This window comes from Microcaecilia unicolor, chromosome 1, assembly GCF_901765095.1.
Source record: "Microcaecilia unicolor chromosome 1, aMicUni1.1, whole genome shotgun sequence".
Lineage (NCBI taxonomy): Eukaryota > Metazoa > Chordata > Amphibia > Gymnophiona > Siphonopidae > Microcaecilia > Microcaecilia unicolor.
The window spans coordinates 60,314,793-60,338,220 of record NC_044031.1 but is presented as its reverse complement, the minus strand read 5'-3'; the positions used below and the strand labels follow the sequence as shown (position 1 = coordinate 60,338,220).

At 41.3% G+C, this 23,428-nt stretch overlaps 1 protein-coding gene across 1 annotated transcript in view; it reads left to right on the top strand.

The window, feature by feature from the left end:
• The window catches only part of GHRHR (growth hormone releasing hormone receptor), a 103,621-nt gene that overhangs the window by 12,979 nt on the left and 67,214 nt on the right, over positions 1–23,428 (top strand). Inside the window, exons 3-4 of the mRNA XM_030198219.1 lie at positions 20,322–20,357; positions 22,931–23,026. Coding sequence (XP_030054079.1) covers positions 20,322–20,357; positions 22,931–23,026 — 132 coding nt within the window. The remainder of the gene's footprint in view (positions 1–20,321; positions 20,358–22,930; positions 23,027–23,428) is intronic.

Here is a 23,428-nt window from a genome sequence, read left to right as displayed (position 1 = left end):
TCCCAATGTAAAAGCCACAGACAAAGTTTCCTGGTTATCTTCCTTAAGGTCTGTCCATGGTAAAGTAGAGATATGGACTCCTAAAAACAGGTGACAAAGTCCCATTGTACATAAGTATTGCCATACTGGGAAAGACCAAAGGTCCATCGAGCCCAGCATCCTGTTTCCAACAGTGGCCAATCCAGATCACAAGTACCCGGCAAGATCCAAAAAATGTACAAAACATTTTATACTGCTTATCCCAGAAATAGTGGATTTTCCCTAAGTCCAATTAATAACGGTCTATGGACTTTTCCTGTAGGAAGCCGTCCAAACGTTTTTTAAACTACGCTAAGCTAACTGCCTTTACCACATTCTCTGGCAACGAATTCCAGAGTTTAATTACATGTTGAGTGAAAATTTTTTTTCTCCGATTCATGTTAAATTTACTACATTGTACCTTCATCGCATGCCCCCTAGTCCTAGTATTTTTGGAAAGCGTGAACAGACGCTTCACATCTACCCGTTCAACTCCACTCATTATTTTATAGACCTCTATCATATCTCCCCTCAGCCGCCTTTTCTCCAAGCTGAAGAGCCCTAGCTGCTTTAGCCTTTCCTCATAATGAACTCGTCCCATCCCCTTTATCATTTTCGTCCCCCTTCTCTGCACCTTTTCTAATTCCACTATATCTTTTTTGAGATACGGCGACCAGAATTGAACACAATATTCGAGGTGCGGTCGCACCATGAAGCAATACAAAGGCATTATAACATCCTCATTTTTGTTTTCCATTCCTTTCCTAATAATACCTAATGTTCTATTTGCTTTCTTAGCCGCTGCAACACACTGAGCAGAAGGTTTCAACGTATCATTGACGACACCTAGATCCCTTTCTTGGTCCGTGACTCCTAATGTGGAACCTTGCATGATATAGCTATAATTCGGATTCCTCTTTCCCACATGCATCACTTTGCACTTACTCACATTAAATGTCATCTGCCATTTAGACGCCCAGTCTCTCAGTCTCGTAAGGTCCTCTTGTAATTTTTCACAATCCTCCCGCGATTTAACGACTTTGAATAACTTTGTGTCATCAGCAAATTTAGTTACCTCACTAGTTACTCCCATCTCTAGGTCATTTATAAATATGTTAAAAAGCAGCAGTCCTAGCACAGAGCCCTGGGAAACTCCACTAACTACCCTTCTCCATTGAGAATACTGACCTTTTAACCCTACTCTGTTTTCTATCTTTTAACCAGTTTTTAATCCACAAGAGAACACTACTTCCTATCCCATGACTCTCCAATTTCCTCTGGAGTCTTTCATGAGGTACTTTGTCAAACACCTTCTGAAAATCCAGATACACAATATCAACTGGCTCCCCTTTATCCACATGTTTGTTCACCCCTTCAAAGAAATGTAGTAGATTGGTGAGGCAAGATTTCCCTTCACCAAATCCATGTTGACTTTGTCTCATTAATCCATGCTTTTGAATATGCTCTGTAATTTTGTTCTTAATAATAGTCTCTACCATTTTGCCTGGCACTGACGTCAGACTCACCGGTCTATAATTTCCCGGATCTCCTCTGGAACCTTTTTAAAAAATCAGTGTTACATTGGCCACCCTCCAATCTTCTGGTACCACACTCGATTTTAAGGATAAATTACATATTTCTAAGAATAGCTCCGCAAGCTCATTTTTCAGTTCTATCAGTACTCTGGGATGAATACCATCTGGTCCAGGAGATTTGCTACTCTTCAGTTTGTACAACAGCCCCATTACATCCTCCAGGTTTACAGAGAATTCATGAAGTTTCTCCAACTCGTCAGCTTTGAATACCATTTCCGGCACCGGTATCCCACCCAAATCTTCCTCGGTGAAGACCGAAGCAAAGAATTCATTTAATCTCTCCGCTATGGCTTTGTCTTCCCTGATCACCCCTTTTACTCCTCTAGCGGTCCAATCGATTCTTTTGCCGGCATCCTGCTTTTAATATACCTAAAAAAAGTTTTACTATGTGTTTTTGCCTCCAACGCAATCTTTTTTTCGAAGTCCCTCTTAGCTTTCCTTATCAGCGCTTTGCATTTGACATTCCTTATTCCATTTTTTATTATTTTCAGTCAGTTCCTTCTTCCATTTTCTGAAGGATTTTCTTTTAGCTCTAATAGCTTCCTTCACCTCATTATTTAACCACGCCGGCTGTCGTTTGATCTTCCGTCCTCCTTTTTTAATGCGCGGAATATATTTGGCCTGGGCTTCCAGGATGGTGTTTTTGAACAGCATCCACACCTGATGTAAATTTTTGACCCTCGCAGTCGCTCCTCTAAGTTTTCTTTTCACCGTTCTTCTCATTTTATCATAGTCTCCTTTTTTAAAGTTAAATGCTAACGTATTTGATTTCCTGTGTATACTTACTTCAAAGCTAATATCAAATCCGATCATATTATGATCACTGTTGTCAAGCGGCCCCAGCACCATTACCTCCCAAACCAGATCATGTGCTCCACTAAGGAGTAGGTCTAGAATTTTTCCTTCTCTCGTCGGTTCCTGTACCAGCTGCTCCATAAAACTGTCCTTGATTTCATCAAGGAATTTTACCTCCCTAGCGTGTCCCGATGTTACATTTACCCAGTCAATATCGGGGTAATTGAAATCACCCATTATTATTGTGTTGCCCAGTTTGTTTGTGTCCCTAATTTCCTTTATCATTTCTGCATCTGTCTGTTCATCCTGGCCAGGCGGACGGTAGTACACTCCTATCATTATTCTTTTCCCCTTTACATATTTCTTATGTATTTATAGTACCTGTGTATTTTGAGGCATTTAAACCTGCCATGGTGAGCTCTTCTTATTACTGGGGGACTAAAACCCTCATGGTGATATAATAAATATGTATCCTCAGTGAACTACACTGATGAATACTGATGAGTGCCGAGTGCATGTAAACTGATGCCAAAAAACAAACCATGATGACTCGACTAAGGACAAATTATTTTACTATTAAAATGCTGTTTTGCTATATTGTCTCTTCCAAATTACAGCAAGCTGTGACCTATTTTAAAAAATTTTCAATCAATTATATATTAGGAATTTTTTCTCATTTTACAAGGACGTAACAAAAAACATAACGGGACCTTTTGAATCATTTCCCATCCAAAATGATATAAACATCTATGTAGTTGTTATTTTAGTGTATCTTGTTCAAAAAGTCACAGAATTTTGGGGTGTATTTAATAATTCATGTTAAGGATTTAACATGGAACTTAGTGGGTGATTCTCTAAGGAGGGTGCAGACATTTAGATGCCAATATTCTGGTTACGTATGGTACACCTACTGTACCCAATTATATACTGCTACAATAGCCCTTATGTCTACAGGTGTCACCTATATGTGGGTACAGTCGGTTTTTGGTGGGTGTGTGGGGAGGGGCTCACACTTTCCACCTCAAGTGTAACAGTTAGAGTGGTATATGGGTCTGGGTCCCCTTCTGTACAGTGCACTGCACTGACCACTAGACCACTCCAGGGACCTGCTTGCTGCTCTAAGCCTGGCCATAGCATCTGAGGCTGTCATACAGGCTGGAATGTACTGTTTCTTTCACATATTAGGGTGTGGGTGTGGGTGGAAGGGGATAATTAACCACTGGGGAAGTAAGGGGTCCATGTCTTAATCCCTCCAGTGATCATTTGGCCATTTAGGGCACCTATTTCTGATTTAGTCATGACTGAAACAGGTCTAGACCAAAATGTCTGACTTTTAGCCCTGGACGTTTTTGCTTTGTTCCATTATGGCAGAAAGTCCAAGTTTTGGAAATGCCCAAATCCTACCTCCAACATGCCCCCTTGTGATTTGGAAACACTGTAGATGAACTGCACAGAAAAACATCTTTAAAATGGGATTAGAAAATAGTGAATGGATGCTTTGGACAAAAAAGTCCATCTGCCGCTTTTGTGCCGCCTTTTGGACGTTTTTCTTATTTGAAAATGAGTCGCTTAACCATCGCTATTGTGGTCTGTGTAGAATAGGCTCCAACAGGTGCCTGAAATAGGTTTTTCTTTATAGAATTACCCAACTACCTCTTAATTATATACATTTGCACACACATTTTTATGTTTACGGTTGGATTCAGTAAATGGTACTCAAACTTTGGCACAGAAAAAAATCAGCACTGAACGGTACTCTATAATGGGCATTCCAGGATGGACTCCGTTTCTAGAATAGCACATAGCGCTGGGATGCACATTCCAGTTTGAGTGCGAGGAGTTAAACCAACTGAGACCAGGTATAAATCCCGGTGTGAAAATTGGAAGTAGATTGGCACTATTCTATAACACTGCACACATTTTAAGGGAATGCCCCTGATCCGCCCATGTCCCTCCCATTGTTATTCCAAAAAACAGCAAGGCAACCAGCTGACAAGATCCAACGTGGAACGCATAAAGTGGAGAGAATAGCGTTCCAACTTTGTTTTAAGTATTTATCAGCTTTGTCGGAGCATAAATGTTTAATTTTCCCAGCATTTTTGTTTAGACAATCCATAACAACATCTCAACATTCTATTCTATTATGCAAAATATAATCCATAACCAATATGTAACAAATTGTATTTCCAACATTTAACTCCTATTGTAAGCCAAACTGAACCCGCAAAAAGGTGGGAAAATGTGAGATACAAATGCAATAAATAAATAAATAAATAAATAAAATATTCTGAAGATTTGAGAACTTTTGAAACTTGCTATCCACTCGATGCCTACAAGCAGTGCACAGTACCTCTGAACGCTTTGAAAGGCGCATCAATCTATTTTGAATAGTTTCTAATGTGATCCATGAGCCAGTATAATGCTCACCAAGTTGTTTTTTGACAGGACATGTTTATCCACTCCTACCCTAGTTGAGATAACATTTAACCATTTCTCTGACCTCATGTGCAACTTTCTTTAAATCAATCACCTTACTTTCTAACTCTTCCTACTTTCTTACCCTTCTATATGTTACATCTTTGCTTTACCCTTTGCTATCACCTATAATGTTCTAGTACGTATTGTGTTGACATTGTAATGCCATACTTTGTATTGTTTTTGAATATTTTTACTGCTGTAATTGCCTATTGCTCATGTTTGATCTATTCTTACTGTACACCGCCTTGAGTGAATTCCTTCAAAAAGGCGGTAAATAATTCCCAATAAAATAATAAATAAAATTGTTGAAAATGTACATAATTCAACTCCTGAATTATCAAAGGGGAAACTTCTCTGCCTAATTTAGCTGCCTGATAAGAAAGCAGAGAATCTATACGTTTCCTTCTATCTTTACCCTTCATAGATGGAAAGGAAAATACATTTATAGACCTGAAAGCACGAACAAGATTTGAGAAAGCAAAACATCGAGGGCCCTGTTTACTAAGCCGCGCTATAGGCGTGCAAACGTTTGACTGTGTGCTAATCTAATGCTAGAGACACCCATAGGAATATCATGGGTATCTGTATTGTTAGGGCATGCTAATTTTTAGTGCGCACTAAAAAGTTTATGCGCCTACAGTGCGGCTTAGTAAACAGGACCCCAAATCAGATAAACTGGAGCCAGACCATAAGAAACGTTATACATCAAACAAGATAATCTGAACATGACCCTTGCAGCTACAGGCAACCAGTGAACTTTAGATTAATACTCAGACAAATGATCAGAACATTATATCTGTCAGTCCTACCTTTGTACACCAAAAGTGCAATGAGTAAAAAGTAGGTACTGTTTCTTTGTATATACTTTTTATGCACATAAACCCCTTGAAATTTATATGAGTTTAGTTGAGTTATAGTATAAAAGCACTGTCCTTTGTGCTCAAGTTCCTTCTAAAATAACCCCCTCCCCCCATGTCCTTAAGCAAAGTTCTCAAACACAGCATGTGGACTGTGTTTTGAATGGAAGAATTGGAAAGTTGGATTCATTTGGAAACAGGTTGTAAATTGTAAATATTCTGATTACGGTATGATATATATGCTTATTGATGAATTGAATAGTCATCATTTTTCCTGCATAGCTCTGATTTTGTAGCATATTAAAATGTGGCACTGCAGTGGACACCGGAACATTCCAGTTTGCCTTAAGCCATTTAACTTTCTTGTGCTGAAACTTAGGCAGAAAGGTATTACATTGGCTATTAACACAAAGTTAATGGTCAATTTGAATGTCAATGTTATCTCGTCTTAAACAGATTTAAATATCCAATATGCTAAAACAAATTAAACTCTGGGTTGCTAAATTGCTCCTGGCCATTTAAATCCCTGTCCGAGGCTAATTTGGCACATTCAGTGGCACTAAACCAGATAGTGTCATTGAAAATGCCTGGTGGCACCTATACTGAAACTGGCTACTTTGTGGGCATTTTGGGGGTGAAGTCGGCTGTTATTTAATGGTCGATATTCAGCACTTAGGGGCCTTTTTACTAACCCACGGTAGGCTCTGCGCATGTGCAGCATGTGCCAAAATGAGACTACCACCAGGCCAGCGTGCCCTCCTGGTGGTAATTTCAGATTTGGCACACGCTCATAATGCCTTCGTGAATTATTTATTTATTTCCTCCTATGTGCTCCAACTCCGGTGGTAATCGGCACCTGGCGCGTCAACCGGTCACCGTGTGTGTAGCGCATGAGCCTTTACTGCTAGATCAATGGGTGACATTAGGGCTCAGGCCGGTTTTGGGCACGTGCTGGTTTCATTTTTACTGCGGTCCCTTTTCCCATCCCATTAAAAAAAAACATTTTTTGTAGGTGTGGTAAAAACTGGCCTGATGCACATCCAATACATGCGTCTACAATACCGCAGGCAGCTTTTTACCGCAGCTTAGTAAAAGGACCCCTTAACCAGATAGGACCACATGCAACACAGTCCTGTCATTATGCAGTTCATCGTAGCTGGTGTTCGGACATGATCCGGCATTGAATATCCACCACCAGTTGAATATCAGACCCTCTGTATTTTGAGAAAATAATGTGATGTGTTACTGCTATTGGTAATTATTATCAGCTCTTTCTTTGCTTGCTGTGCAGTTTGGGAGCATGGGAGCAAGCTCCGCGTCAGATAGTGACAACAGATGCCACTAAGCTTAATCTCTTCCAGTCTAAGCCCTTTTCCATCTGACTTCACTAGACTGTGAGTTGCTTTTTATTATCAGCTGTTACTTTGCTTACTGTGCAGTTCGGGGGTGTGGGAACAAACCACCTCAGAGAGTGACATCAGATGCCGCCAAGATTTAATCTTGGTGCTCAGTGGTGTGCTGCCACACAGTGCATCGCCTAAGGCACCAGCCGAAGGTGTGTTGTATAGCGTGCTTCTTTATGCAGTGACTTGCGCAGTGGCTGGTATTTTTTTAATGGTTGGAAGGACACTATCTTTGAAAATGAATAATCTTACCGTGTTATGTTTAGGGTTATTTATAGTGGATGTCTTTGGGTACAGAGAATTGGGGGAGTTGCTGAGCTGTTTCTTCCTGTTTATGGGGTCCTTTTTACAAAGGCACGCTGAAAAATGACTTGCGGTAGTGTAGGCGCGGGTTTTGGTTGCACAGGACGCACACCAAAAATGAAATTACTGCAAGAGCCACGCGATAGTTGGGTGGTAACTCTATTTTGACACACATTGGGCATGCGTAAACTCTTACATGGCTTAATAAAAGGGTCCCTATCCAGCTTATTTTCAAAGGAGAAGGGCGGCCATCTTCCGACACAAATCGGGAGATGGCCAGCCTTCTCCTAAGGCCGGCCAAATTGGTATAATCGAAAGCCGATTTTGGCTGGCTTCAACTGCTTTCCATCGCAGGACTGGCCAAAGTTCATGGCGGTGTGTCGGCAGTGTACCGAAGGTGGGATGGGGGCATGGTTAAGAGATTGCCATCCTCGGCCAATAATGGAAAAAAGAAGGCCGGCCCTGACGAGCATTTGGCCAACTTTACTTGGTCCCTTTTTGTTCACGACCAAGCCTTGAAAAGGTGCCTGAACTGACCAGATGACCACCAGAGGGAATCGGGGATCACCTCCCCTTACTCCCTCAGTGGTCACCAACCCCCTCCCCACCCAAAAAATAAAATTAAACACCATTGTTTTTGCCAGCCTCTATGCCAGCCTCAAATGTCATACTGCGCTCCATCACAGCACTATGCAGGTCCCTGGAGCAGTTTTTAGTGGGTAGTGAAGTGCACTGCAGGCAGGCGGACCCAGGCCCATCCCCCCTACCTCTTACACTTGTGGTGGTAAATGGGAGCCCTCCAAAGCCCAATGTACCCACATCTAGGTGCCCCCCGTTACCTTTTAAAGGCTATGGTAGTGGTGTACAATTGTGGGTAGTGGCTTGGATTTGACCGGTTTTGAGATGGCCACCATTAGTTTCCATTATCAGCGAAAACCAATGGTGGCCATCTCTAAGGGCGGCCCAAATGTTGAGATTTGGCCAGCCCCGACCGTATTATTGAAACGAAAGATGGCCACCTATCTTTTTTCGATAATACGGTCGGGTATGCCGCTTCACGGGGCTGTCATTAGAGATAGGCGCCTTTATAGATGGGCGCCCATGTTCGATTATGACCCTCCAGGTCTCTTATCCTAGAGTGGTGAGGGGAAATTTAGGTAGCTTTGTTAATTACTCTAATCTGATAGATTGCACTCAGAATGTATCGCATGAAATTACTACAATAGTTAGGAAGAATAAGAAATATGACTCTTTCAAAGACAAAAAACAATTTAAGTATCGAGGGTCTTCTCTGAGAAAGATATTCTATCATGCGTCTGAGTTTCCTTCCTACACATCTATATTCCTTGTTTTTATATTAACATGAAATAATTGTTGAATAAGGTAGAAATTGTCAAGGATATGATAGTTGAAGATCAAATAGGTTTATTTATTTTTTCATAACTGAATCATGGTTAATATTAATCGATGACCCCATGTTGAATGATTGATTCCCCCCACCCCAGCTATAATATAGCCAGTTTACATCTGAAAAATGTGGAGGGGGTTTATTAATTACCTGATGGTGCAGGATACACTAAGTTCCCCTGAATTGGACATTTTTGCATATGAAATTAAGGATGAAATTTTTAAGAATAAGCTCTATTATATTCTAGTATATTGCGCCCCCCTCCCCGGAAAATGGTCAGCTTTGAGGGACCATTTTATAGATTTTCTATCTAGAAATATGGTGACCTATGATTCTGTTTTAATGTTAGGGTATATAAATTTGCATTTAGATTTAACTAATGATTCAAAAACAGACAATCTTTTCAATATGGGCAAACGCATTCCAACTAAAATTCAACACAGAAAAAACACACTGCCTCATCATATCATCCCAATACAACATATATAAACCCACAAACAACAACACCCCAGGTTATACCCTCCCTATCGCAGACAGCCTGAAAATTCTCGGAGTAACAATCGACCGGAACATCTCACTAGAGAACCAAGCAAAATCTATCATAAAGAAAATGTTTCACTACGGAATCTATGCGGGTTGCAAAGAACAAATTATAAAGAAACTTCAGACTGCTCAAAACCCAGCAGCCAGGCTTATATTTGGAAAAATGCGTTTTGAAAGAGCCAAACCCCTCCGAGAAAAACTGCATTGGCGCCCAATCAAAGAACGTATTGCTTCCAAAATGTGCATCTCGGTTCGTAAAATAATCTACGGTGAAGCCCCGGCATACATGACAGACCTCATAGGCCTGCCAACCAGAAACACAACAAGATCAGCACGAACATGCCTAAATCTTCACTACCCAAGCAGCAAAGGACTCAAATACAAATCAACATATGCATCCAGCTTCTCCTACTTAAGCACACACCTATGGAACGTTCTGCCAAAAGTAGTAAAAACAACGTACGACCACCTAAATTTCTGGAAAGAACTAAAAACAAACCTGTTCAGGAATGCATATCCCACCGACCAAACATAAAAGCCTGAGTACCTGCAACACAACAAAACCATAGATTGTAACGGACACACCCAACTTCTCTCTTCCTCTCTAAGTTTCCCGATATATCTACCACACATGAACCTTATTCTACCACAATAATACCTTGAATTTGTTCATACCGGAACTGGCGAACACCATTTCCAGTACTATGTAAGCCACATTGAGCCTGCAAATAGGTGGGAAAATGTGAGATACAAATGTAACAAATAAAATAAAATTTTCTAGATTGATATAGTTTTGAATTACCAGAAATGACAAAATCACATGAGAAGAGTCATTTGTTGGATTTTTTAAAGTTTTTTTTTTAATTCTCAGGATTGTAATTTTCAATTTGTTTCATTGTCATCCTGACCCATTGTCACGTCTGTGGCCGTGACCACCCTCAAACTTACCTTATTCCTGGGGGTCAGCTTCCTAGCTGGCTCCTGTTTCTTCTGTCTGTCCTTTCTGAACTAGCTCTGGCTCTCTGTGCTGGCTGCATCCAGCAGCATGACACTAATTGCCTCACTATACTGCACCTGTGTGTATTGCCTGGGTTAGCTCTCTCTGTGTGTGCTGGCTGCTTCCAGCATGACTCTAATTGCTTCACTACACTACACCTGGGTGTGGGAAGCCTCTCTGTGTTTCACTGTGCTTTCTGCCTGCTCTGTGGTTTGTGCCTGAACAGCCTCCGTAGTTGCTTAGAGATTGCTGCAGCTGTGCCTTTGGTGTTGAAGGGCTTTATTAAGCACTTAGAGACTGCAGCCTTTGCCTTTGCATTGCCAATGCCTCCGCAGTGCCTTAGGTCCCGAGGTTAGTGTTCTGTTTGCACAGTTAGCTTTCCTTGTCTTTTCTTGTGGGCTTCCATCTCTTCTGCTTTGCGAGTTACTATCACCTGTGGGCCTTGCCTTCTGGCTCAGGGTATTATTGCTCTGTGGGCTTTCACCCCTTCTGTGTTTATTGCTCTGTGGGATTCCATCCCTTCTGTGTCTATTGCTCTGTGGGCTCCCAGCCCTTCTGTGTCTATTGCCCTGTGGGCTTCCAGCTCTTCTGTGTCTATTGCACTGTGGGCTTCCAGCTCTTCTGTGTCTATTGCTCTGTGGTCTCCCAGCTCTTCTGTGTCTATTGCCCTGTGGGCTTCCAGCTCTTCTGTGTCTATTGCGCTGTGGGCTTCCAGCTCTTCTGTGTCTATTGCTCTGTGGGCTTCCATCCCTTCTGTGCCCATTGCTCTGAAGGCCTCCAGTCTATCTGCGTATATCCCTTTTACCTGTGGGCTTCTAGCCTTTCTGGGTGTATCTCTCTGACCTGCAGGCTTTCAGCCTTTCTGTGTTTATTATTCTCTGTGGGCTTCTAGCCTTTCTGTTATCCCTGTGCAGTGGTGCAGCAGCACACTGAGTCTAGTTCCGTGCCCTGTCGCCCTCGTGTATCTCAGACCCAGGGTGGGTCCTCTGGATCTTCAGTTCCTGCCTTACCCCACAAGTCCTGCCGGCCACCTGCACTTCGGAGCTCAACTCCGGAGGAACGGTGGCTAAGTGCAGGTGAAGCTGTTCCTGTTTCATCTGTTCTAGTTGCCTGCCTTGTACTACTCCAGTCCAGAGTTCCAGTACTGCTCTTCTGTGTTTCCAGTCCCGAGGTGGTCTTGCCTGCGGCTGCCGCTCCTCGGCAGTGGCCCAAGGGCTCACAAACTCCAGTCCTGCCTCGAGAACCTGACAGAATGCCAAGGCCCTCGAGAACGCAACACCCATGGCCAGATCATTATTTAATTCATCTTACTATCAGATGGAGGGAGGTTGGGAAAACTAGATGTAATAATACTTTCAATTGTGTGAATTTTACTAGGGGAAAGATAGAGCAGGAAAAGTTTTGGAATAGAATGGATGAACTAATCCTCAGTAGAATTAGAGGAGGAAATTTTAATTCATGGGCGGAGTATTTCGAGCAAATTATCAAGTGGTTTGATGAATAGCTGAAGCTGTTAAAATGGGCTGTTAGAAAGTTGGCATGAGGTTGGAGGAAAAGTCAAAAGTTGGAATTATGGGTGTGGTGATTAATTGGTTTTCCTGATGGATATAAATTGCAGAGTTAAGATGCAGGGCATTTTATCGGATGCTTAGGTTCTGGAGTGTGGGGTACTGCAGGGGTCTCCCCTTTCGCTGCTAATATTTAATGTTTTGTTACAGCCATTAGGAACAGTGCTTAAACAATTTAAAGTATTTTTTACATTTACGCAGATATCACTATTTTATTGCCAATTTATTAAATTCAGGAATGTATTAGTGCCATAGAATGTTGGGCTACAGTTTTCCGTTTAAAACGTAGTCAAGAATAAAACAAATTTCTATGGTTGGGTTCTCCTAAAGAAGTTCAGGGAAAAGAAAGTTTCACCATTGGAAACATGCGGTTTAAATTAGATTTCTCTACTTGAGTTTTTAGAAGTAGAGGCGGATAGTCAACTGACTATGATTAATCAGGTGAATAAGGTGTTAAAACATTCTTTTCTGTTATTGAAAAAGTTAAGATCTGTACAAAAATTGTTTGAATTGTCTGTTTTTCAATTAATAGAGCAGTTGTTGCTTTCAAGGATAGATTATTATAACATCGTGTATGTAGGCTGCAAATGTTTAGGGCCTCTTTTACTAAGCCATGCTAGTGATTCCTGATGCGGCAAATGAGAGGTTAAATATTTTGGACAGCTCTCAGCTTCATTATGGAATTCTCTTCCGATAACTGTTCGTTCGATAACCAACTATTTGTCGTCTTGCAAACAACTCATGGGCCCTTTTACTAAGCTGCGTAGGCACCTAGGTGCGCCCAACACATGCCAAATTGGAGTTACCACCCAGTTATCTCGTGACCCGTGCGGTAATTTCAATTTTGGCGCATGTCCGCTATGCAAGTCTGAAAAATATTATTTCTTTTCTGACACGCGGCAGCTACGCGTGTCAAGTGGAGTTTGACGTGCGTAGACAATTACTGCCCAGTTACCGTGTGAGACCTTACTGCTAGGTCAATGGCTTGTGGTAAGGTCTCAGACCTAAAATGGACGCGTGGCAATTTTCATTTTGCTGCATGTCAGTTTTTGGCAAAAGAAAGGCATTTTTTGTAGGTATGCTAAAAAATAATTCTGCACGCGCCCAAAACATGCGCCTAGACTATCGCAGGCCATTTTTCAGCGCACCTTAGTAAAAGGACTCCTTGAAGCTGTATTGTTTAGGAAAACTGTGGGTTGCCTTGCAGTTTAGTTTTGTTAGGCTGATTGATGCATATTCCCAGTTAAATATGCTGGTCTTCTTGTTGCTTTGTGATCCGCACGGAACTGTAGAAGATGTTGCAGAATGTAAGACTAAGTACAATATAATGTAATGTAACACAATTGCTAGTGACCTGATGTAGGTTGTGATCTTTCTCAATCCCCACCTGAAAAAGGTAAAGTGCCTTGTGGGTCCAAACCTCACCCAAGATTCCAAAATACAGCCCCCACTCCAGTTCTCCATTTATCCTGATGCTATTGTTCAACTCCTCCCTCCACCCCCTTATGTTTCCCCCATCCTATTGTATTCAAAGTGGGCCATGATTGACAGGGGCAATAGAAATGATGACTATCTGTTGCTTTAGATGGTCTTTATCCTGCGCGTGATTGGAGAGGACTTACGTTACCAGGGTGGGCGAAGAGGAGGAGGGTGGGAGGTATGGCACTCTACTTTAGTGCTATGATGGAGTGGGGATTTCCAGGTATTTTATTCAGGTAGCAGATGGCAGGGATGAGATGGTGGTTCTCTTTAGATCTCATGCTACTTCCCCTTAGAATGCCAATATACAAAACATCTTAGTACATGGAGGGGGGGGGGGGGGGGATGCAATTCTGTAAAGATTGAGCCATCTGGGCACCCGGATTCAGTTATAGAATAGATCTTAAGTTGGTATTTGGATACCAACATTTAGGCAAAAACATTTACAGCATGTAAAAGGCAGGTGTAAGTGTGGGCACCTAAATGTTGGCACCTGAGCACGCAACTTACAGTATTCTGTAAGTTTGGTGTCTAAGTATGTGACCTACGCTTTGCCGCTAGAAGCTGCTTTATCCCTTCTACAGTACTCAGTTGTGGGCTGTTTTTTATCGTTGGATTTGAACATTGCTTCAGTATCATCTTTCCACTTCAAACTGCAGCTGACACAAAATTTTGACCCCTGAGGCAGGTGGTTTTCCGCCAGAACATGGCCCTGTGTTGGATCTTTTGTGGGTGCTTTGTCAATAATATATTGTTTATCCATTCTTGGCAGCTGGAAATTCTTTGGCCCACCCCTACTTTTCTCTCCAAGGTGCCATTTACGTAGGGGTGATCTTCCTTCTTTTTTTCTGTTTGGTGTGTGACCTGCCCATGCCCCACCCACATGCCCACCCCCTTCCCAGTTATGAGCTAAAGCACTTACACAATAGTTATAGAATAATGCTTAAGTGCAGTTAAGCACCTAACTGCCATTAACCCCCCATTTGGGTGCCTAACTTCCATTTAAGCGCTTAACTTGTGGCACACCATATAGAATTAGGGGATGGGTCCTTAATGCAGCATTTTGGTGACTGATTTTAACATAGCTAGCACATTGGCCCCCATATTACCAACTTTTCCAAGCTTTTGAATGTTAATCATTATTCTCAGATGCACAAATAAAGCCAAAACAGTCCCTTCAGAATTTGCAGTATCATTTGTGGACATATGTTAAAAGATATGACAAAGTCAAAAGAATTTAATTATTCAGATTTTGCTCATGCCTTTTTCAGTAGTAGCTCAAGGTGAGCTACATTCAGGTACACTGGATATTTCTCTGTCCCAGGAGGGCTCACAATCTAAGTTTGTACCTGAGGCAATGGAGAGTTAGGTGACTTGCCCAAGATCACAAGGAGCAGCAGTGGGATTTGACCTGGCCACTTCTGGATTGCAAGACCAGTGCTCTAACCACTGGCCCACTCCTCCACTCCACTTACGTTATGGCATTATTAATATTTAGCTCATAGTACGTCATCCCTGTTCAAAAAGACAAATACTGTGCATCAGCAACGGACAGAAAACAGGAGGAGGAAAGAAGGTACATAAGTACATAAAGTGCTCTGAGGTGGAACAGGAAAGCTCACTACTTTGCTTGTTTTTGGAAATGAATCTTATTGTCCTGTGGTTTGCTTTTTACACTTTACATCTTTCAGCATTGGTGAGTATGAGGCTTTCCTACTTCTTTTTAATGCTTTCTGAGATGTGTTATATTATGTAAAGTCATACACCTAGAACTAGAAACAAAATTGCATTGTAGTGTATTTTCAGATGAAGGCACGCTTATACTGTACATTTAAGATTTTTAAAAAACGTCTTTGTGCTTTTACAATTTATTTTCTCAGAAAATACATAGAGTAACTTTTTTTGTCTTTGGTAGAACAAAATGTGTAAGCATATATATTTCTAGTAGCTATTTTGCACCTCAAGAAAACTGATTGTGAAGCCTTTGATCCAACATAAGAATGATCAAAGATGAAGGAGAACCAGAGCTTCTGAAATCTGAAGAAAGGATCTGTGTTCTTCCCACATCAGTATTCTTAAAGTGGATCAATGAGAGATATGAAGACCTGCAGTGAATCTAAGGATATACAGCATAGTTTGAAATTAACCCCTGGATTCTATATATGGTGCCCAAAACTGAGTGGTGCCGATATAAGATGTGCACCCAACTAAACTGGCTGAGCCAATTAATGGCAATAAGTGGGTGCTAATTGGCACTAATTGATGCCAATTTGGATTTGGGCACACATCTTGCTATGTGCACCCAAATCCCATAGCGTGCAACCCAAAAGAGGGCGAGGCTATGAGAGGTGCATGGGTGGGACAGGGGCTTTCCTAAAATTTGTGTGCAGTGTTGTGGGATACCGGGGATGTGCACCCAAATTGGGCACTGGGAATTACACCTTGTTTGAGCAGGCATAAGTCCTGGTGCTGAAATCAGCACTCAGTGCTATGCTACAATGGGCACTCATCTTTGCCCATCAGCACTCCTCTAGCACTGAGTGTTGACTTTTTTGGAGTCGATTTTTGAGCGCCATTTACTGAATATAGCCCTAAATGTATGTGCAGCAGTCTAACAGTTGCAACATGTTTGCATGTACAAATTATGCAGCAGCTCTAACTATGTGTACTTTGTAATGAGGTAGACAGACTATATATGGTGTTTGCTGTTGATACTTTTGAGTTGGTTCCTTATGAACAACCAGTACATAAGTATTGCCATACTGGGAAAGACCAAAGGTCCATCAAGCCCAGCATCCTGTTTCCAACAGTGGCCAATCCAGGTCACAATATACCTGGCAAAATCCCCCAAAAAGTACAAAACATTTTATACTGCTTATCCCAGAAATAGTGGATTTTCCCCAAGTCCATTCAATCATGGACTATGGACTTTTCCTTTAGGAAGCCGTCCAAACCTTTTTTAAAACTCTGCTAAGCTAACCGCCTTTACCACATTCTCTGGCAACGAATTCCAGAGTTTAATTACACATTGAGTGAAGAAAACTTTTCTCTGATTCGTTTTAAATTTACTACATTGTAGTTTCATCGCATGTCCCCTAGTCCTAGTATTTTTGGAAAGCGTCCAATCTACTTCTACTACTATTAGCATTTATATAGTGCTACCAGACGCACGCAGCCGATATAAAACAAATATTTTTCTTTACATCAGTGGTTTTTTTTTAAATTTTTCTTTATTGAATTTTTCATTTTTACAAGATAAACTTATAAATGGAAATACAGCGGTAAAATTGTCATAGGTTAACATTACCATGAAAAATTCAACATGATCTCAAACTAATAAGTATTTCAATATACCTAACAGATATTAACTATGAAACATAGTATACTTTCTTAGACCACAACAATCAGAAGGAGGGAGAGGAGGTAAAGCAATTAAGGAGATAAAACAAGATAGACAAAAGTAAATAGCCTGGCTCATATTCCCCCCGTCAATTTTCCATTTTCTTAATGTCTTCTACACATTTACTTGGATAGCTTTTTAGCATCTATAAACTTTTTTAGCTGGTCTGGTTCAAAAAATATATATTTATTCCCTAAATACTTGATACAGCATTTGCAGGGATAAGCCAGCAAAAAGGTAGCGCCCATAGTTTTAACCTCTTCTCTGTAAGCTAGAAACGCTCTCCTACGATCCTGAGTAGTTTTTATCACGTCTGGAACAATCCAGATTTTTTGACCATGAAAAAGTTTAGTAGCATTCTTGAAGTAAAGTCTTAATAATGCATTTAGGTCTTGCTCGAAAACAAAAGATATCAATAGAGTCCTTCGACAAGTTATCTCTGAGATAGATTCTTCCAGAAATGCTGATAAGTCTTTCAAATTTATTTCTGGACCTTGATTATTATCACATGGATTCGCATTGGAGATTTTATCTGGCAAATAGTAAACTCTGTTAATAGGTGGTATTGCTGATTGAGGGTAAGCCAAAACTTCCATTAAGTATTTTTTAAGGAAATCCACTGGAGTAACTCCAATTTGAAAAGGAAAATTCAGTAACCTCAAATTTAGTCTTCTATTATAGTTCTCTAAATGTTCCAATTTTAAAGAAGTTTTCATTTTGTCTTTTATCAAAGCGTCCGTGTCAGATTTTAGCAATGTTATTTCAGTTTTTTGAGTAAATTGTTCAGTCTTAACAGTTTCTAAGGTTAATGTTAAAGAATCAAGCTTATTTACCAGCAATGCTGTATCTCGAGAAGTTTTTGTGACCGTAGTTGTTAGTTGTTGAATTGCTGCCCAAATAGAGTGTAGAGTCACCGCTTGGGGAGCTTGAAGCTCTATGTTCGAACCATCTGCGTCCTGGGAAAGAGTTCTACCGTCTGAGGCCCTTTGGTTACCGACTTCCGGTCCCATCGAGTCCTCATCGCTCATCCGAAGGGCTGCAGGGCAAAGCGGCAGATTAAGGTCTGGTGGGGATAATGATGTCTCCGACCCTAGTGGAAACGCCGCTCCTTCGGCGGATCCAACAGCGGGTTTCCTCATGCCAGTATCCACAGGGGTGCTCGTGGCAAACTGTAGGAGCGTTCGCTGGCCCGGAGGGAGTGATTGGGCCGACGGTAAGACACCCTTCACTGCACCTTTTCGCTTTGTATGCGGCATATTGGAAGAAGGTAATAATTGAACAGAGCTCAGCGTTAGCCTCCACAGAGCCTCAAGCTCGAGCCGCCATCTTGACTCCTTTTACATCAGTGTTTAGAAAATGATTTTTCCAATCACAAAACTCTCAAATGGCACAGAAAGCATAATTGTTCAACATTCTAATCAAGAATTCTCTGTAAATTGGCACTATAAAGGAATAGTGGGGGGAAAGACCTCAGATGCCTGTGACAACTTCTGTGTTGTTATAATATCAGATCCAGCATCTGAGCCACAGTGCCAGCCTCTATCATTGGTCATAAAAACCCCCAACCATATCAAAAAAACAATTTTATTAATGCAAAAACATCCTCTACTGTGAAAATGATGTAGCAAATCCATAAACTTAAAGTTGAACTTAGCTTATATGGCAGTGCAGGGCAGTAGAAACATCATCCCTACGGGGATCCATTTCACTATTCGGCTTCTTAGTACTGCCATGTCTTCTTTAGAGTGCTGCCAGTCCAACTGAAAGAAACGAGAATGCCACAAAAAATGGAAATCACAACAGCTCATGAAATACAGAGAAAGACATAATATAACAGCCAAGGAACTTAACTGAACAGTACCTCAGTGTCGGCGGTCGTGTGATCTAACCGCTAAAGAAATAATAAAATGGTGGCCACGGCTGTGTTTGTAGATTATTTTTTTTAAACCTTTGGTCTATGAAATCCCTTCTTACATCAAGGACGTGACTCATTTTTTGAAAAATTTTATCGGATTTCAACTCTCAGAATGAGACCTTTCTAATGGTTACCCTAGACATCAAATCATTGTAAATTTCAATACCCCAGGAACAGGCTTTATTGGCCATCGCTAAAGCCCTGGACTCTCGCTCCATGGTGCGTCTGCGCCTTGAGTATTGCGTTCAGTTCTGCTCGCTGTATCTCAAAATCGATATAGCGGAATTAGAAAAGGTTCAAAAAAGAGCAGCCAAAATGATAAAAGGGATGGAAATCGTCTCATATGAGGAAAGGGTAAAGAGGTTAGGGATCTACAGCTTGGAAAAGAGATGGATGAGGGAAGATATAATTGAGGTCTACAAAATCCTGAGTGGTGTAGAACAAGAAGCAAATCGATTTTTTACTCGTTCCAAAAATACAAAGACTTGAGGAAGTTACATGGAAATACGAATAGTTAAGCTCTGGAACTCTTTGCCAGAGGATGTAGTAACAGCAGTTAGTGTATCTGGGTTTAAAAAAGGGTTGGACAAATTCCTGGAGTAAAAATCCATAGTCTGCAATTGAGACAGACATGGGAAGCAACTGCTTGTCCTAGGATTTGTAGAATGAAGTGTTGCCACGATTTGGGTTTCTGCTAGGTACTTCTGACCTGGCTTGGCCACTGTTTGGAAAACAGGATACTGGGCTAAATGGACTTTTGGTCTGAACTAGTATGACTACTCTTATGTTCTTATGACGACTCCTCAGAAAATTAGAAAGTCATGGGATAGAAGGTAATGTCCATAGTCTGTTATTGAGATAGACATGAGGGAAGCCACTGCTTGCCCTGGGATTGGTAGCATGAAATGTCGATACTATTTGAGTTTCTGCCAGGTACTTGTAACTTGGATTGGCCACTGTCGGAAAGAGGATACTGGGCTAGATGGTCCATTGGCCTGACCCAGTACGGCAATTCTTATGTTCTTATCAGTTTAGTTTGCAACATTCAGTTCAAATTTTATTTTCTTTTAAAAGATACATGATATATTAATATACACATTACAACAGAAAGCAAGTGTTTTCCTGTCATTTGATCATGTACTGTAGGTGTCCTGAAGGCAATGAATATTACTGTGAACAGGTGGTAAAATTGTTGTGATTCATTTACAAGCAGGAATTAATATTGCATGCATTAGAGGGGCCAAATCACTAAAGGTTGCTAACATCTAAAGGGTATTATTCAAACCCAGTTGCTGGATTAAAAAAAGTGCCTTTCATAGGGAAAAGTATCATTTCACGAATATGTTTACTTGTAATAAGAGGAGGTGCTCCTCAGTCTGGGGTTCAGGTGGATTTTGGAACCGCATATATATTTTTTCAATTTTTAAATGTATACATGGGTTTTTTTTTTAACTCAGAAAAAAGTAGATGAAAATGTGTGGGGATACTTTTCAAAGTGACTGCACCTGTGTATCATTTTACTTTGAAAATCCTATGTGTGTCCTTTTCACTATTGTGGTCAGTTTTAAAATCCCCCCCCCTCCCCGCCTCTGTGGTAGGTAATATTATAAATGAGTGGAAAAGGCACATAGGCGCGTATGTTACTCCTGTTTGATAAAGGGGACATATATACTTATGTTCCTCTGTAAAACTGTCACAAAGCTACACCTGACCTTAGGTAGGAGTAACTTTTCACTTGTATGGGCTCAGTGGGCATTTGGTGTGCGGTCAGACCGTGACTGGTAGTTTCACACATTTAGGAGGTTGAGCGTTGTATAATTGCAAGGACCTGTCTAGAAGATGTTTTACATGTTAATAGTTGATTAGGGGGATGGGGAGGGGTGGGGGGAGACAAAAAATTTGGGGGAAACAATGTTAAGATTGTGCTGAATCTGTTGAAGTCATACATGGTTTGTGACGTGTGTTGTGTGGCCTTGTTATGTATTAGATGTACTTTACTTTTACCACCAATAAAAACGATTGCAAAAAAATACACATAGTACTCTCTTCTTTGTCCATTCAACTCCTTTGTTAATATCACTGATATTTCATGCAGAACTAGATACTATGGCCTTTATCTTAGAAGCATCCTCATGTGTAAATAGCAATTTCTCATGCAGATTGGTAAGTACATTTAAAAGCCATCATAATTTCCAGGTGGTGTGGTAGAGATGGGGAAACGATTTATTTTGCAGGGCTTACTATATTGATGTGGATTTCCATTTCACAAGGGAATCAGCATTTGATTAAAAAAAAACCCAGGCATGAATAAGTGCCTACTGTAAGGAGCAGGAATCGATACCAAGGTCTGGCTTTCCTGATCATAATAACCCTCATGGCATTAGAACCCTTGATCCTCCCCATGATATTAAATCTCCTACTCCCCATCATTCAAGCATCTAATCTTCCTTCACCAGGAGCTCCTCAAAGCATTTGAGTCCCCACCTCTCCAAAGCATCCTATTCCCCCCAAGGTCCACCACCAGAAAGGAGACTGGCAACAAGGAACTCCCTGAGGGTCCCTACATCACACTCCATACTCCCCTCCCACTCCTCAGTCTTATCCACGGCTCTTACTGGGGGTTCCTTATGGTGTAGTGGGAGCAGGAATGAGCCTTCTTTGCTCCTGTTCTTAGGGCATGATTTCAAAATGGTTGGTGCAACCTTACATCATAATCTCATAGTAGTACCACTTGGGTGACAAGCTGCCAAATAAGGATTGTTATCCCTTGACATCCTGACCCCCTAGTGGTAGTACCATGAGATTACTGCTAGGGGATTGCAGCAGCCATTTTCAACCCATGGCTTAAACTGGGGTGGAATTGGGAGGTGGAGGAGTAGAGGGGTCTTATGGGGGAAACTTTAGTGTGTGTGTGTGTGGGGGGGGGGTGAGTAAATTCCTTGTTTCTAATCTTCTTTTGGGGGGGGGGGTAAATCTTGGGAGAGGGGGTAGGATACTTCAGGAATTAGGTGAGATTGGATATTTTGTGGGTGCAAAATGGGGAGAGGGAGATTGGATGCTTGAGGGGTGGGGGGGTGGGGGATCAGATGCCATGTGGGTGAGGGATTGGAAGGTTCTGATGCTATATGGGATGGAGAGTAAACTGTTGCTGCAGGAGCATTAATTTTAAAGTTGCTGTCACGTGTGTGTGTGTGTGTGTGGGGGGGGGGGGGGGGGTTGCACATACATTTTTCCCACATGCAGCTTTTTAAAATTTCTGCTCTCACTGGAGATGGGGAGCCATACAAGTGCAATCCTGCATTTATTTCCTGAAACTCTACATTTGGCTGACCCTCTTGGAAATTCTCCATGTACTGTGTGGATGTCTGAATTCTCCTCTTCATGTCCTTTATAAAATAGGGTCCCATGTGTTTCCAGTGCAGTTTTATAATTTGCTGCTTGAAGGCATAAAATATTGTCCTACAAAGTCAAGTTTCTTATGAATTTAATCCCCAATTGTGTATGCTAGACCGTTCTTGAATGTATACACTAAAAACTATTGTTTACATATGGACAAAATATTCAGATTCATTGATAATGTGGTTCATTGCCTATAGCCACCCTATTTTTTATGTACCAATAACTTTACTGAGGTCACTGGACCCTGGTAAGCATAGAACCAGCTCAATGCTAGGTCCAAAATACTAACATTTAACATAAGAGGGAGATGTCTTTGTGACTTCCCACCCTCCCCCAAACAAAGAGCAACCCTAACAAATGTAAAGGCCCTTTTGCTGCCTCCTGATCTCCCCCTCTCTCTCACACTTGGTCTCTAGCCCCACCCCCCCATCTCTTCTTACCCACTTCTGTGCCTCAGAAATGAACACTAATCCCTCTGTCCTACCCCTATGTTTTCACTGGCGCTCCAGATACCTTCTGCAAGCATTATTGCTGACCTCAAATAGTACCTCCCAGTGGTGCTCAAAGTGCATCATGCTGATGCCACTCATTATTAATGCCATTTGAAATACTGTTTTTTTTTTCAGCCATGAAGGTTGCTGATCTATTTCAGCAACAGTGATATGAGTTTATGATTCTTTCTGCATAGGGGCAGGGTGGGGTAGAGTGGGAGGCAGGTATCAAAATGGCTATGGCAGTAAATGTTTTCTTCTGTTCTGGATTTAGGGGGCAGGATACCTGCATCCAGAATGTGTTTTTGTCATCAAATTAAAGAAAGATGAACACAAATGTCTGAATGATAATGAAGAACAATTCAACAAAACCAAAGGTAGGTGGAGTTATCATTTTAACGAGCCCTCACTTAGGGGCCATTTTACTAAGCCGCAATAGGTACTAGTGTGTACCTACTGCGCAGCAAAAAGCACTGCCATGGGACGCACTGCCACGGGACGCACTGAGACATCTCACAGTAGTGTGTCCATCAGCGCGTGCTAATTCCATGCTGAAAAATATTTAATGTTGACATCTTGAATACCCAGCTTGCAGCACTTGAAGACAAGAGATGCCTATCTTTGTTCTTGAGTTTACGGGGAATAGTGATTTAAAATAGAGCAATGGGTTCATATGTAAAGTATAGTTCAAATAATTGGAAAACAGGTTGCATCACTGTTGACTTTAAGCTATCTTTCCATGAAATTTAGTAGTATCTAGGACCTGCCCTGCACGTTGT